This window comes from Lotus japonicus, chromosome 6 (assembly GCF_012489685.1).
Source record: "Lotus japonicus ecotype B-129 chromosome 6, LjGifu_v1.2".
Lineage (NCBI taxonomy): Eukaryota > Viridiplantae > Streptophyta > Magnoliopsida > Fabales > Fabaceae > Lotus > Lotus japonicus.
In genome coordinates this window covers 65350318-65367195 of record NC_080046.1, presented here as the reverse complement: position 1 = coordinate 65367195, position 16878 = coordinate 65350318, and the positions used below count along the sequence as shown (strand labels likewise).

Below are 16878 nucleotides of genomic sequence, written 5' to 3'. Positions count from 1 at the left end.
GAGTACCTCGCCCAGTCTGCTGCGGCGGCAAAGAAGAGGGCCGCCGAAACTGAGCAAAAGAAGAAGAATGAAGGTACTTCGGGTTCTGACAACGTCAGGGACCCTAAACGTCAAAAAACTTCAAGTGCTGCTGGTGGTAGGCCTCTCCACCAATCGACTCTCGATCCAAGAAGTCATCCGGCTGAGAAAAAGAAGGGACATGACAATGTCCCGCCCCCTCAACAAGATTCAAGCGCGCTAATCAACCGCCCACCAACTCCATTTAACCAAGCTGGCCCTAGCTCAGCCATTGGTGGCGAGGCTCCTCCCCCCTTGCTGAACTTGTCGGATCCTCACTTCAATGGGCTTGAATTCATGACTCGTACTTTTGACAACCGGATTCACAAGGACATTTCCGGTCAAGGCCCCCCCAACATTGCTTCCGTGGCGATCCATCACGCGCTTTCTGCCGCCAGTACTGTGGCGGGAATGGCTCAGTGCGTGAAGGAGTTGATATCGGCCAAAAACCGTTATGAAAAGAAGGCGGCTGATTATAAGACAGCCTATGAGCGGGCTAAAACTGATGCTGAGACTGCCAACAAAAAGCTGAAATCTGCTGAGGAGAAGTGTGCTAAGTTAACTGAAGACTTGGCTGCTTCGGACCTGCTTCTTCAAAAGACCAAGTCTCTTAAAGAAGCCATAAATGACAAGCACACTGCCATTCAAGCCAAATATCAAAAGTTGGAAAAGAAATATGATCGCATGAATGCTTCCATCATAGGGCGTGCTTCTCTTCAATATGCTCAAGGCTTTCTGGCGGCCAAAGAGCAGATCAGTGTGGTTGAGCCGGGCTTTGATCTTTCCCGCATTGGGTGGCTGAAGGAGATCAAGGATGGTCAAGTAGTTGGTGATGATGACATTAGCCTCGACCTCCTTCCCCAATTCGATGATGAGAGTGAGCCTGAAGAAGATGGCGAGGATGGGAATGAGCAGCACAGGAATGAGGATCAAGAGAAGGAAGATCCTCAAGCTGGGACAAGCCAGGGCAACAACGCCAACAACGAGAACCTGGCTTGAATTTGTTTTTATTTTATGAAGTTGAAATTTTTCTTTGGGCATTGCCCTGTCTTTTATTTTCATTCCCAATCATGTATGGGCGTCGCCCCCTTTTCCCTACTTTAAATGGATATCATCTTAAGTTCATTCGTTGTTTTAGTTGTTTCCAACTTTCGTTGTTACTTTGGTTTACATACCTTAGCCGATTTTTCGACGAGGCTTGGTTTCTAGTGGCCACTAGAATTGCCAAGGCTTTTAACTTTTGAAGGCGATACTCTCTTATTCCGGTTTGCATTGCATGAACTCGTAATATAAATTAAAAAATATATGCGATTCTGTTGAAATGATCTTTTCATTAATTTTCTTTCGTATGGGAACAATTGTCCCTTCATTACAAATGTCGCCTCATTAAAAACCTTTCTAAAGAAAGGGAAAAACAGTGCGACTTCATTTACATTTGTTGTTTCTATTAACTAAAATACTGCTTTAGATGAGAGGCGTTCCATGTTCGTGGAACCTTTTGACCGCTTAGTTGTTCCAACTTATAAGCTCCTCCTCCAACGTCGCCTATAATCCTGTAAGGCCCCCCCCAATTGGGCGAAAGCTTGTTGTGCTTGTCAGGTATTGTGTTTTTTCGGAGCACTAAGTCTCCCACCCTCATTTTTCTTGGCACGACTTTTGTTGAGAATTTTCTTGCAACCTTCACTTTTCCCGCCTCATTCCTTATGTGTGCCTCCCGTTGTTCCTCTGGCAACATAATTAGATTTGCTATCAGATTTTCCCCGTTGTCATTCTCATTAAACCGAGCCACTCGCCAACTTTGGTTTTCTATTTCTACCGGGAGCATGGCGTCAGTCCCATAAGTTAAACGATACGGGGTTTCCTTTGTGCTTGACTGTTCAGTGGTGTTGTATGCCCAAAGAACGCCTGGCAGTTCCTCCGCCCAAAGCCCTTTTGCTTCATCCAGTTTCTTCTTTAACCCTTTCAGGATAACCTTGTTAGCCGACTCAGCCTGCCCATTGGTTTGTGGATGTTCTACAGAGGCAAATCGCATCTCGATTCCCATTTCTGCACAGAATTCCCGGGTAACACTACTTGTGAATTGGGTTCCATTATCCATTACTAACGCCATGGGGACCCCAAATCTACAAACGATCCTTCGCCACAGGAAGTTCCTGACCTTGGCAGCTGTGATAGTCGCCACTGCCTCGGCTTCTATCCACTTAGTGAAGTAATCAACCGCCACGATGATATATTTCATTTGTGCCTTCGCTACAGGGAATGGTCCTAAGATATCAGTCCCCCACATGGCGAATGGTCAAGGCGCCATCATGGTTGTTAATTCTTCCGGTGGAGCCTTGTGTAAGTCAGAAAAGACTTGACATTTTTCACATTTCTTAACATACTCCAAACAATCCTTCTTCATTGTTGGCCAATAGAATCCTGCTCTTATCACTTTTACTGCCAAGGATCGCCCGCCGATATGACTAGAACACACACCTTCATGGACTTCCGCCATTATTCCGAGAGCGTCCTTGGTATCGACACATTTGAGCATAGGAGACATGATTCCCCGCCGATACAACTCACCATCCACCAGTGTGTAGAAACTGGCTTCCCTGCGTTTTGTTCTCGTGTTCAAATCATCCTCCTTTGGTGGGTTCTCTAAGAAGGTCTTAATTGATTCCATCCAAGGTAGCTCGCCCTCACTGACTGACTTTACAGCTTTCAACTTTATTTCTACCAAATCAATGCTCGGGTGAGGCAGGGTTTCTTGAATGACTGTTTGGTAGTTGCCCAATCTCCCTGTGCTTGCCAACTTTGCCAACACATCAGCCCTCTCATTTTGTCCTCTCGGGACATGTTCTATTTTGATTTCTTTGACCTCCATCATCAATCTGCGCACCACTTCCAGATATTTGGACAGTTGCGGATCCTTCACCTGGTACTCGCCTTTCATTTGTTTAACCACTAACTGCGAATCTCCTTTGATAAATAACTTCTGGACTCCCAACTCAATGGCCAACCTTAAGCCGGCAATCAGAGCCTCGTACTCAGATTGATTATTGCTCGCCTTGAACTCGAACTTGAGAGACTGTTCAATGATCATTTTATCTGGACTTTCAATTGTTATTCCCGCCCCACTTCCAGTGTTATTAGAGGATCCATCCACAGACAGGACCCATTCTCCTTGAGTCTTCTCTCCTTTAGTGGGTGTTAATTCCGCCACGAAGTCAATTAAACTCTGGACTGTGACTTGGCCCCTTGGCTCATATTGTATGTCATATTCTGATAGCTCAACTGACCAGCTAACCAATCGCCCTGATAAATCAGGCTTCTGAAGTACTTGCCTTAAGGGAACATCAGTTTTAACTTTGACTTGGAAACTTTGGAAGTAAGGTCTGAGGCGCCTTGCAGTTTTCAGAATTGCCAAAGCCGCCTTTTCAATTTTTTGGTACCGCAATTCTGCCCCCTGTAAAGTATGGCTCACGAAATATATAACTTTCTGCTTTTTTCCTTCTTCCTGGAGCAACACCGTACTTACCGCCTTGTCAGTAACCGCTAAATAGAGCACTAATGGAACGCCTGGTGTTGGCTTGGAGAGTACTGGTAATGTGGCCAATGTTTCTTTCAATTTGGTAAAAGCTTGTTCGCATTCCTCTGTCCACTGAAACTTTGAATTCTTTTTTAAACATGTGAAGAACGGGGCCGCTTTGTCACCCGCCATTGGCAAGAAACGTGACAAGGCGGCCATTCGCCCTGTCAAACGCTGAACCTCCTTTACACTTGTTGGGCTTTTCATCTCCAAGATCGCCCTTCCCTTATCAGGGTTCACTTCTATTCCTCTTGATGTTAACATAAATCCCAAGAACTTTCCTCCCTGGATCCCAAAAGAACACTTCTCAGGATTCAACTTCATTTGATATGTTCTTAACTGAGTAAACGCTTCTTTGAGATCACCCCCATGATCACTAGCCCTGGCGGACTTTACGATCATGTCGTCCACATACACCTCCATATTCCTGCCTACTTGTTTTGAAATTTTTTTATCCATAAGCCGTTGGTACGTAGCTCCTGCATTCTTCAAACCAAAAGGAATTGTCTTGTAACAATAGTTCGCCTGATTGGTCATAAATGTTGTACTTTCTTCATCCGAGGGGTGCATCATAATCTGATTATAGCCCGAATAAGCGTCCATGTGACTTAAAAGTTCATTCCCTGAAGCTCCATCCACAAGCTTATCAACATTGGGAAGTGGGTACGAATCTTTGGGACACATTTTGTTCAGGCTTGTGTAGTCCGTGCACATTCGCCATTTCCCATTGGCCTTCTTGACCATTACAACATTGGCGAGCCACGTTGGGTACTGTACCTCACGGATGAAGCGGGCCTTGACCAATTTTTCAGTCTCTAATTGTACAGCCTTGTTCTTTTCTTCACTCATTCTTCGCCTTGGTTGGATGACTGGGGTCGCCCCTGGTCGTATGGCTAGTTTGTGAGTGATCACCTTGGGATCAATCCCTGGTACATCATTGATGGTCCATGCGAAGAGATCTAGATTATCACCCAGAAGGGTGATTAGTCTTTCCTCTTGTTCTGCTGTCAAACTACTGCCAATCTTTAGAAGCTTGTCCTTGACTTGCACCTGCTTAGTTTCTTCCAGAGGTTGTGGGCGAAAATCATCAGCATCGTCTCTTGGGTCCAAGCTAAATCCTTCTTGTGGGAAGATTTCTGTAATTCGATGGCTCTCCTTGGCGGCCTTTCGCCCATAGAGCGCCACGCTTCTCAAATAGCATTCCCTTGCTGCATTCTGGTCTACACGCAATATCCCGACCTTCCCGTTGCAGGCGGGATATTTAACAGTTAAATGAGCGGTTGAGATGACCGCGCAGACCTTGTTGAGGGTGTCTCGCCCCAAGAGTACATTGTAATTGGCTCTACACGCCAATACTAAGTACTTTACTTGAAATTTCTTGACAAACTCTCCTTCTCCAAAGGCAGTCGGAATTTCGACGTATCCCCGCACACTGACACGGTCCCCTGTGAATCCCACCAAAGTTCCCTTGTATGGTTTCAAATCTGATTCCTTTAGTCCCAGGCGATCAAAGGCGTCTCCATAGATGATATCCGCTGAAGATCCCTGGTCTAAGAATACTTTCTTTGTCACATAATTGTTAACTCTGATTGTCACCACAATTGGATCGTTGTCATGAGGAATTACACGCGCGAAATCCTGAGGGGTAAATATAATAGGGGAATGATTCACCCAACACTCGCCTTCGTTCGACTCCTGTACTGAGTGTACTGCCGCAACGTAGCGTTTTCTAGCCTTACTTGAAATTGCACCCCCGCCAAATCCTCCTGCAATAGATGAGCATTCCCCAACAGGATCGCCCAACTCTTCAACTATCTCTTTACCTTTGCCTTTGTCCCCTTGAGTGATCTTAGCTACCTCCGGCGCTGCTGTGTCTTTAACAAAGTTTGCCAAATGGCCAGCTTTAATCAAGCGATCAATTTCCCGCCTTAAATTCCAACAATTATCTGTCGTATGCCCCAACGCCCTGTGGTACTCGCACCACCTATTGGTGTCCACGTTAGCTGGCGGCCGCCGTGGGGGTGGTGGGTACTGCACAACGTTGGTCTGCCCAACTGCCCTTAAAATGGTACTTAAGGGTGCATTCAACTTAGTAAGTGGGACTGGCGTTGGTGAAGCACCAGGCTGACCGGCTGTGGCAGCAGTGGGACCTTGTGAATTTCTGTGCCATGTATTTTGAAAGCCAGGTTTAGAGTTTTGGTATGGTCCCGGTCTTGGTACACGGGGGGTTTGCGCTACCCTGGTTTCCTTCCCCGCCTTGGATTTGTCCTGTGAAACACCGCCAGATTGAGACTGCTTGCGTCCTTCCTCTCTTTCTTGTTTCTTCTGATCATCTTGCTCGATCAATATGAACTCTTGAACACGTGCGCGAAGATCCATCATATCCTTCGCCGGTCGCCTTGTTAAGTCTCTATTCAAATCTCCCGCCCGAAGGCCATTTTTGAATGACGCCAAACAGACATCTGGATTTTCCTCCTCCAACTGCACCGCCATCTTGCTGAAGCGTGCCATGTAGGTTTTTAATTTCTCGCCTGGTTGCTGATGTATGCTGATAAGATCAAACATTGTTGCTTTTGTGGTTTTATTGGCGGAAAATTGAGTCAGAAACTTAGTGGACAGATCAGTGAAATTATCAATGGAGAAGGGCGGTTGTCGAATGAACCACTGCATCGCCATGCCTTTGAACGTGGAAGGCAATAATCGACATTTTACCGCATCCGTCGCCCCGCCGATCACCATTTTGGTATTGAAATATCTAAGGTGCTCCATAGGATCAGATTAGCCCGAAAAGGCGTCTAATGCCATGGTTTGCAGGTGCTTTGGAATGTCCACCCTAGTGATGGCTGGAATAAAAGGTTGAAATTCAACTACATCCTCCGCCTCCAGGCGTTGTTCTTGCTTAAAATCCTGCCGCTGAGTGAGATACTCAACTTGGGCTTGCAACTGCTCGTTTTGGGACTGCACCTTCTGTAAGGTATCTAACATTTGTTGCAAAGCCGCAGGCGTGATACCTGTCACTGCCTCTTGTGCTCTCCGTGGAGCAGTGGTTTTAAAATCTTCCAAGTTCACATATTCAGGCGGCGTTGAACGCCGCCGAACACCTGGATCTGATTTAGCGATCAGATCTGAAGGTCGTCCCGGAGCTGCATTCACCAATGACGCTGGCGACGGCGCCACTGAGTGGACCCCCTCCGAGGAAGCTTCCTGCTCTTGCTCGTCCAGTACGGGACGGTTGGTGTTCCGTCCGCCGCCGCGACCGCCGTGTCGACCACCACCGCGCCGGCGATGATCGCGTCGACCCACGCCGCATGAACGAGTCTCCATGGCTCGTAATTCCTCCTTCTGTCACCGGAAGAGTTAAGTCAGAGCCACAGACGGCGCCAATGTTCTGTACTAGGGCAAGTTTACGTAAAAGAATGACAGAAAGTAAACCCTAGCAGAGCACTAAAATAGCAAAACTACCATAAAAGGAATATTCTCATTAATGCTGAAAAAGTTGGTTTCGTACAAGTGGATGACCTCCCCTTTTATAGAGGGGGTGGTCATGATATGGATCTTTCCTATATTTGGGCCTGACAATCAGGGCCCAAATCCCTGTACATATAAGACAAATCCAAAGGAATCTTCCAGCTGGCTTGTGGGTCCATCATCTAAGGGAGGGCAATGAAGCTCGTTGTGTCGCACTTCCCGCCATGGCTATCTTCAATGGTTTATTGTTTATTTTGGGCGGGACATAATCTTCTTTATGTCCCGCCCAGTCCAATGGAGAGCTCGAGAACTTTCCTCCTTGAATTAAGGTTTTATAACTGGAAATAGGTGGCAAGTAGCTAATAGGAGAGTAGAATAAATATAATTAGACTAGGAGTTTTAGACTAATTCAAAGAAGAAATAGGTTATAGAACAATTACTGTATGGAAAACTTTGGGCCTAACTCCTTTAAAAGGAGAGACTCATTATGAAAGTTAAAGTAAGACATCATAACAGTTGATTAATTTATTTTATGAACTTTTTAAAGTAAATAATCATAATTAATGATTGTGATAATTTATTTTACCCTCTACAATGACACTCTCATTCTCACTTTAAATGAGCCGAATCTGCAAACTTTTCCATGCTATTGACAAATAAGTGATTATTTATGTCAAGACAAATAACTATGGGTTTTAGGATTTACATTTTAGTGATTAATAAGGAAGATCTATTAGAAATTGGGATGCCTATACTCAACCACAAAAGCTAGCTCAAGAGTTGAGGTTTGCACTACCCTTATAAAGGCTATCTATGTTTTATCTCTAGTCAATGTGAGACTTCTAACAAGATCGATACAATTAAGTATATATTAGAAACCAAATTGATGTCTATATTGATCACTAAGGCTAAATTAATATGAGCTCCACTTTAGGAAGAGTAATGTATTCACAATTAAGTTTGTTAGTTTATCATATGAGCTCCATTTTCACGCTACAGAAAGTTAAATCACACTTTTTAAGGCGTAAAACGTGGGCGAAACATACATATCAAATCTTACCAGACCAAAATATACACACAAATCATAAACTTGGTAAAAATATAACATACACATGTAGAAGTACACTTGATTAATTTTCTCATGAACAATTAAAATGCCCTTTAGGGAAGTTAATTTTTATTTTAAATAGAATAAAAGTAAACTCATTTCACTCAGATCCTTAAATGCATCACAAGAGCTACCCACTTTTCTTCATTGTGATACAAGGAATATGACATCACAAAAAATTATCACAGCATGAACCACTCTTCCCCAAACATCAAACCCTTGAAGTTTGAGAGATAATATGCAGAATTTGATTGTGTAAATTGCCGTTGGTAACAAGGACACCACCAGAGGGGAATATAATCCGCCGACCAACTTCATCTGCTGCAAGATCTATTTCACTGCCTTTCCAGTCTGTTACCTGGTCAAATTGAACTCATATTATCAAATGAAACAATTTACAAAAGAAAATTATGAGAAGTGATCATAAGAAAAAAGGAAGTTCACTCAAAAAGGCATTTCAAAATGCTCTAAGGTAACAACGTAAAAGGTTCCAATGGCAATGCACAACTAAAGTAGAGAAATCAATGGAATGAAATTTACTGAATTCAGAAAAATAAACCAGTAACCGATACACTTGTATGATCTGAATAGAAGAATCTTGGGGAAGGAGACTGACAAAGAGATTGCTTCAAATAGTGGAGAACTCTGAGGGCTACATCATGGTGAACTATGGTATGCTTGGACAAGAAGAGACTCAACTGACAAAGAGATTGCTTCAAATAGCTGAGAACTCTGAGGGCTACATGATGATGAATGCTGTGCTTGGACAAGAAGAGACTCAACTGTTGTGTGGCATAAGTGATATCACGTTGAGTACTGGTAAGGTAGAGAAGCCTCCCCACAAAGCGACTATAATAGGGCACATCAATATCATAAAGCTTCCCATCCTCTTGAGGCACCCGAACTGAGGGATTGAGAGGAGTCTAAGCTGGTTTAAAACCAGTAACGCCAGAGCCAGAGAGGAGGTCAATACAACACCTCCTTTGCCACAATGAAATACCATATCTAGATTGAATCACTTCCAAGCTAAGTATTTTGAGTACCCCATATACTTGATTATATGTTGCTGTCAGAATTTGCTTAACATGATCAAATTCAACCAAGGAGTTATCAGCAATAGTCACATCATCTGCGCACTGAAGGAGTCTGACATGTGTTTAGTAAACAAGGAATGATCATATTTGTGCTTGAGTATAGTCGCAACTCACTAGTAAGGAGAGATGTGTTTCTCTCTCATACCACTTGCAACTAATTTGCTTAAGCCCATATAAAGACCTCAGCTACTTGCACACATGATTTAGTTTGGCACCAGAAGCGCTCCATGAGACAGTCATGTAAACATCTTTGTGAAAATCCCCTTAGATATTCTTGATCAATGCCTGTCGGGGGACCCCATACAGTTTGAATTGCTCCCTGAATTTATCTTTTGATGTTGTTTGCCTGAACCCCAGAAATTCAGAGCTATGATACCATACTAGTGCAGAGAAATATATGGAAATTAAATATTCTGAATTGAGAAAAATGAACCAGTAACCGATACACCTGTATGTGTATGTATATCAGATGAAAGGGAATCTATGTCTGTATATCAGATGAAAGGAAATCTACCAAGAGCTAATGCTCCCTGATCTAGGCAATCCCAGCCATCTAAGTAACTAACTGAATGGAAATCATAATTCATAACTAACTAATACACTTAATATTAATGATGATCACTATCTCCCTGTATGGCACAATCCTCCACACCACATTATCACGAAGGAGAATTCCTATTCGGAACTAAGAAATCTTCAATGCATATCAAAGAACAAACAAATGCTTGTTTAATTAGAGGGAAAAGAAAATTTAAACAACCAGTAAAGATAATGCACAAAAAGATTTTGAATGTAACTTTTAAGCAGCATGTATTGGTGAAAAGGTTAATGATTCTGAAAGAATATGAAGAGCTAGCTAGGAAAGGCGGTCTTCTGTAATCAAACAAGTTGGAATGAAAGAGACAGTGATGATGGAAAAAATCGCAACATAAATTATACCTTTCCACCGGCTTCATGGACACATATCATTCCAACAGCATGGTCCCAAGCCTACACAGTACACAAGACCCAAATAACAAAAAAAACCGCAACATAAATTATCCATGGAATTATAAAATAAAAATCATTATGCTACCTTTATAATGGTCTTCTCTTTAGCTCGTTGGATGAAAACAGATGCTCTGCCAGAGGCTACCATCAAATACTTGCATAAACTGCATTAGTCATCAAGAATGTCAAGAAACATGCACATGAAAGAAAGAAAGATGAAGATCAATGAGGGTATGAAGCTACAAATAAGTAGTGGTGTTTTAACACTATGAGTTGAGTCTATGAATAACTTGCAAAACTACAGGTATACTTAAATGAATCAGTAATCAGAACACCAACTCCACTGTTCAAACTCGAAATTTAAGGTAATCACAAAATCTTTCTCTCAAAGAGTGCACTGTGATTTGACATATAAAAAATATATAAATAAAAAACCCTCATGCAATGCAAGCAGTAAAACCATAGCACATCAATTATAAAAAAATGTTTTGATTGAATGTAATAGAGTAGAAAGCATATGCTGATACTCATAGCCATACCTTCCACAACATGTTGCCAAAAGAAGAATTTCTTTGCTCCCTACATCTTTGACATTGTTTGTTGCACTAAATAAAGATGACAGGGGCAGAGATTCCCATGTTTGACTCTCTGGAATACAAAAGCATGCTTTATGTACTATGTCAAACCCATCAACAAAACATCTGGTCCACGCAGATGATTTGGGATTGCTATTCAACCTTTTAGTCCAGGTTCCACAGCCTAAATGAGCAATCATTATAGTTCCTGATCTAGGAAGAGCGTCACTATTCTCCTTCACCTCCTTAGAGGATTTCTCAGATAAGTCCTCCTGCCAGTTAGGGCAGCCCATAACACCAATCACAATCTCTCCTTCAACCACAAGAGCCAAACCAACCTGTATTTTTTCAAATCCTTAACAAAGATGAAGATGATAATGACAGAGCGCAGATATATATAAATGTGTGTGTGTGTGTGGGCGTGGTGCATTATGAAGAAAATAACATTCCCTGCAAGTATTCCCTAAGATACCCACACATCTTGTGTTTTACACATTCTTAAGAGGAAAGTGCATCATAACTCATAAGTTTTAAGAACTACCACAAACAAAGGTTTACTCTAAAATAGAGAGTTCTTGTAAATGGAAGCTATAGGAAATGTCTATGTTGTACACTATAATATGAAAACAAATTTAAAAAGTATCTATAGGAAGTAGGAACTCCAATCAACCTTCATTATGACTTACCACATATAAGGCCTTGCTACCTTTTAGAAACCCACGTGTGCCATCAATGGGATCAAGCACCTGTATTTATTCAATGGAATTAACAAGATTCTGGGGGAAATAAAACCATGATTAGTTAATTAATGAACTTCAAGTATTAACCTATAAAAGGATAAGGTCCAAGACTAATAGAAGTTGTAGTGTGAAAATATATAGTTTTCACAAATACAAGAAATGTATTTACCACCAATTTAAAAAGCTACAGTGCATCAATTTCTAGCAGTTGATTGAACCGTTTATATATGCCCACCCAATATGTGGCCGGCTTTGATCCAAACACAAAAGCATCCTTGCCCCCTCTATCGATTGCTGTGAGTACATCATCTTGTGTCAACGGTTTACAATAGGAGCTAGCTTTAGCAGTTACTGCATCAAGCACAGGATCCGCTAAGTTTCGTGATCGCAAGAAAGCAGAGTCCTCCTCAGCCACCAATGGGATAGAAGGGAACAGCTTATTCAACTCTAAAAGAATAAAAACAGTGTTAAATCATTTACAAGACTACATGCTAATTGTAGTACAAGGTCAATTATAGTAACATAACTGCATTCTTTAGAAAATTACTTTAACTGTAAATTAATATAAGGAAAGTATGCTGCTTTGAGTATTAATCAAACCGCGGAAAAAGATATTCATTGCACTATTGTTGTATCCGCGGATAGAAGAGCAACTCATGCAGAAGCAGAACCACTATTGACAATGTTAATTCAAATTCATCATAGCACATTGATTTCCTTAACATGACATTAAGTCAATACCTAAACTTATGAGAGCCTGAACTCCAAAATCTGCCACAGTCACTGGAGTCTGGTCATTTTTTTCAAGAACATTCCCTTCAGTTGAGAATAAAGATGCTTTCACCTGCACATAGCAAATAATCCACCATTTACACAAAGATCAAATTTTGACAGAAACCCTCCTCAGGATTTGCCAACTTCCATTCCAAGTACATATAAAAATTAAAAATTCAAGAAATTAAAAATTTTAGAACCAAAAATGAAATTGGGGAAATGGTGATAAAGAACATTACATCAACACAGAGACGGCAAGCGTTCTGGACTACATCAACTGCAGCTTCAAGCTCTTTGTAATACTTTGCATTTTGCTGCGGAAATGGCAGGCTCGCTCTAATGGAATCATGGAAAAAATGCAAATTAGAATGATGAGATTTTAGGGTTAAAGAGCAGATGAAGATATTGATTTCGGGAGGGAAGAGACCTTACGTTGAAGCGTCGGGTGCTGCAGCTGCGACGACCGGTGCCGGCACCGTGAAATAATCTCACGGCGGAGATATGGCAACGGAGGATATCCATATCAGCTTTGTCAGGTGTCAGGTTGATGATGCTGAATGCCCAATCCAAATTTCACATGAGGATGAGGAGAGCTAGATTTGGCACCCCACTCATTAGAAATGTCACCCACTTTCGGAAACTTAGTTTCCGAAATATTTCGGAAATAAGGTTTCCGAAGTATTTTTTCACTCAAAAGTGGGATGTTACATGTATTTTGCACTACAAATCATGAATTAATTTCGGAATATAACATTCCGAAATAATTCGGAACCCAAAAATCCGAAAATTGGGGGTGTGAAATCTAAGGGTTGGGGTGCCAAATCCAGCTATCGAGGATGAGGGTACATCAAAATTTACCTCGTGTTTTTCACCATTTGATTGGAAGGTAAGCTGTTTACCTTACCAGTAAACTGTAATTTTTTCAAGTTAATAAATGTTCCTATGATGGTGAAGTCGAAATTTGACTCTTACTAATGAGAATAAAAGACATTTCACGGCTAACCGTTTACCACTTAATACGAGCATCTGCAATGAGAGAATTAGTCATTGTTGCCGATGCGAGTCTCAACCAAAAAGATGGTGTCATTGATACTATTCAGGGAATCTTCCTAAGAATCTTCCTGGACAAGCTGGACTAATACAATGTGCTGTATGAGTATATGTATAAGTCCAAGTGATAAACATGAGGAAAACAACATGAAACAGTTTCCTTAGTTTGATAACTGAAAGCAAAACAACACGATTTGTTCAATCCTCTAATCTCATCCCGCTGCATACTCAGAATTTGATTACTTTATGATTTGACAGTTTCCTTGTTAGTAACTTCTATCAATCTAGTAAAAAACTAGGGGTAAACAATCAATCCAGGGGCTCCAAAATGAATGTATAGCCTAATTCCAGAACCAAACAAGATGTGAGTTACACGTATGAAGCTCCAAAATCATACATGGTGTCAGTTGATTTGAATCCTAGTTATAGTTATGTGACAGACACGTTTTCTCAGCCCACAGAGTTGTGCTAGCTAGCTGTTGTTTCAGAATTCTGCTAGCCAGTTGTTAATTCCAGCAGCAGCTGTTGTCACATGTTTGTGCCACGATTAACTTTTTTAAAAAGCCTTCATCTTTACCATTATATTGTGTCATCAAAACTGTGTCTCATCTTCAACTTCTCAGATCTAAAACTCAACAACAGTGTTCCTCAAGCACCTCTACTCCTGCAGAATCGTCCATTTCTTCCAGAATTTGAGGGCAAAAGGTTCTTTAATTTTCAGTATAAAAAAGGGCTGTGAAATTGATTGTAGCAGCATGAGTTTAAGGTACATGAGCAGGGTGTTTTACCAAACTGGGGTGAAAATGCTGAAAGATACAGGCTCAAAATGTGGTGACTCAACCATGAAGTCTCTCAAGGACTCTGCTGCAGCTTCCTCCGCCTCCTCCTCTTCCTCATCAAAGCAGACATGGCGTTTCTTATCTTTTTTTGATTCACCTGCCTTCAAAGCTCCCAACACTGACAAGGCCAAACAGGCTGAAGAGTCTCTCCGCCTTATCATGTTCTTGAGCTGCTGGGGTCCCAACTGATCAATCAAACAATCTGGCTGAAGAACTTGATCGCTCAATCCAGTCTAGTAATGCATGCTTGGCTTCATTTATATCGGTAGTTAATTCGTGTCTTCCTAAAGTTTATGTGAATATGTATAAATCTCTACAGATTATAACATCATAATTATGTGTATGAAGTGAAGTCCTGCTATAAATTTATGTTTCTTAAGATTATCTATGAAGTCTCTTCAGCCAATAAATCATTGTAAACCCTTTCATTTAATAAGCTACTTTTTATTTAGATTAATTGTAGATCACAAAATTAAGGGCCTATAATTGTGTAGGAGAGTGCTATAGATAAATTTGCAGTAGAGAATCCAAATTGCTCATGGTAATCAATTTCTGCATTATTTAATTTGCTAACATGACTCGAACACTATTGAGAATGTTTGGATACTCGTTAATCTTCGAGCTTACAAGTATTTATTCACTTCGAAACAAAAAGTTAACAAAGTTATTTAGATGAATTGTGATGAATGTGATTTAAGTCAATTGATATGGAAATGCAAAGATTGTCAATACTCAATACCATCAAATACATGTAATAGGCCCATCTGGGTATTCATGGACAAGATTGGGTTGGAGTTAGTCCAAAATAGATGGCCCAATATGCCCATCACCCTCCTCCACACAAAGAATAAAAGATAAGTTTTGAGCTAAATAACACCAGATAAGTCTCCCCCTACATTCTACTGATTCTTGAGCTGTCAGCAAGGAAACTCAAGATCAAAGCATTGATCAAAATTCAAAACTAATGATTTCAGTGCAAACCTATAAAATATGTCTTCAAACAACATTTCTGTTCCACCCCTCAAAGCTTCTAAATTGTAGTCGAACACAAACAAGCCTGATAGCCCAAAAGAAGGGTGCACTGAGAGAAATCAAATGCAGTAGTGAGGGAGAAAAGAAGGGTGACAGACGAACATTTTTGACTCTGGAGGAAGCTGGTTTGGTGGAGATATCTGGGTTGAGCACGCATGAGCGCTTTCTATGCCGCTTAACAGTAATTCTCTTATCTTGTCATCTCTCGGAGTGATTAAGATTCTCTGTCCCCAAATGGTGTCTCATTTCGTGTACCCAAATGTGACACTATTTTGAGACATGAGATTTTGATCATAACTATGTTCCTGAATTGTTTGGCTAATGAACTTTAGTGTTATTAATTTGTGGCGTAGATATCATCACTGAATTTACTGAGAGTGATATCAGAGCAAGAAGGGTGTTCAATCGAGGAGCTCAATGCTGGCAAGGTATGTGATTGGTTCCTCAAAGACAAGCTCAAAAGGGAGCAGAATATAGACTCTGCAGTTCTTCAATGGGATGATTCCAATTTGCCATTTTAATTCTTTTTCTATTAATTTAAAGCCATAGGTTTTCTACCATAATGGGTTGACACTTCCTTTGGTGTTCTAATTCATAATTCTTATGCTTTGGAATGTTGATTTACACTTATTAACTTATTTAAATATTATCTATATAAAGACTTGCCTCTAAATTAATTTAGAGCTATTTTATAGTTTATTGCAAAATAGGTTCTCATAGATTATCAAGCTAACTTTGAGAAGAAATATTTGTGAATATTTTCTAAGTGTTAGAATTGATTGTGATAAAATAAGATTGATCCAAATATGCTAATCAGCAATTTGGATTCTGCCAAATGTTGGCAAAGAAATAACGGATACATCAATTCAATGATAGCATTAATAATAGTAGTATAGCTTGATTGATTTCAGGCCGTAAGAAAATAATTTAATAGTTTTCTTATGAGTTTCACTCAATTATATAATCAAGTTGTGTAAAGACCAAAAACCTTTATCTTCGGCGTATGAATATGAATATACAAGTTTTACGAGAAAGACCAAAAACCTTTATCTTATCCTCTAAGTAGAGCTGTCCACCGGTCGGGTTCGGTCGGTTTCGGGCCCAAAAAGCTCCACCGACCGAACCCGCATGTCACAAAACTTGGCCCATAACCGACCGTGACATCTTTCGGTTTGGGTCGGTTTCGGGTTTCTCGGGTAATGGGCGGGTCGGGCGGGTCGGGTCGGTTTCGCAGAGATCAAATAGATGAAAAATTTCAATTTGAGTAATTTCAGATCAGATCCAGATTCCAGAGATACTACCAAGTATCAACTTACCAAGAAGTCAAGAATGTTTTCCATTGCTTTTCTCATGCGAAAGAGCATGTAAACTTCATCCTTGCGATTTCACATCAGAATCGATTGATGAAGATGAACAGGCTATTTCGGATCAGAGAAGCATGGAGCCACGGAGGATGAACCGATTTCAGAGGCTTAGGGTTTGAGTCTTTGAGATGCGTGAGACTGTGAGGGAAGAAGGCAAGAAGCTCATGCAGATGCTGTTGCACTGTGGAGTGTGGTGGTGGAGTGGCTAGACCG

The 16878-nt window shown here is 41.1% G+C and overlaps 2 protein-coding genes across 6 annotated transcripts; one reads left to right on the top strand and one right to left on the bottom strand.

Moving 5' to 3' along the window:
• Positions 1-8171: 8171 nt before the first annotated feature.
• Positions 8172-12966, bottom strand: LOC130722723 (putative PAP-specific phosphatase, mitochondrial). Of its 5 annotated transcripts, none has more exons than XR_009014082.1 (10): positions 12808-12966; positions 12620-12716; positions 12348-12450; positions 11842-12053; positions 11553-11612; positions 10831-11204; positions 10377-10455; positions 10241-10291; positions 8748-9647; positions 8426-8565 (listed from the first exon to the last, which is right to left on the bottom strand). XR_009014082.1 is itself a non-coding variant. In XM_057573550.1 (9 exons), the coding sequence occupies exons 1-9, from the start codon at positions 12900-12902 to the stop codon at positions 9627-9629; spliced, it is 1092 nt and encodes a 363-aa protein (XP_057429533.1). In that variant the 5' UTR covers positions 12903-12966; the 3' UTR covers positions 8172-9626. The 5 variants fall into 5 exon arrangements, 2 of the variants coding, with proteins under 2 accessions (XP_057429533.1, XP_057429532.1); XR_009014083.1 differs by having other exon boundaries at positions 8428-8565; positions 8782-9647; XR_009014084.1 differs by having other exon boundaries at positions 8435-8565; positions 8824-9647.
• A 2162-nt stretch (positions 12967-15128) lies between these two features.
• Positions 15129-15968, top strand: LOC130722724 (uncharacterized). Its single transcript, XM_057573551.1, has 2 exons — positions 15129-15482; positions 15655-15968. Exons 1-2 carry the CDS (start codon positions 15234-15236, stop codon positions 15820-15822), a joined length of 417 nt encoding a protein of 138 aa, XP_057429534.1. The 5' UTR covers positions 15129-15233; the 3' UTR covers positions 15823-15968.
• Positions 15969-16878: the final 910 nt, after the last annotated feature.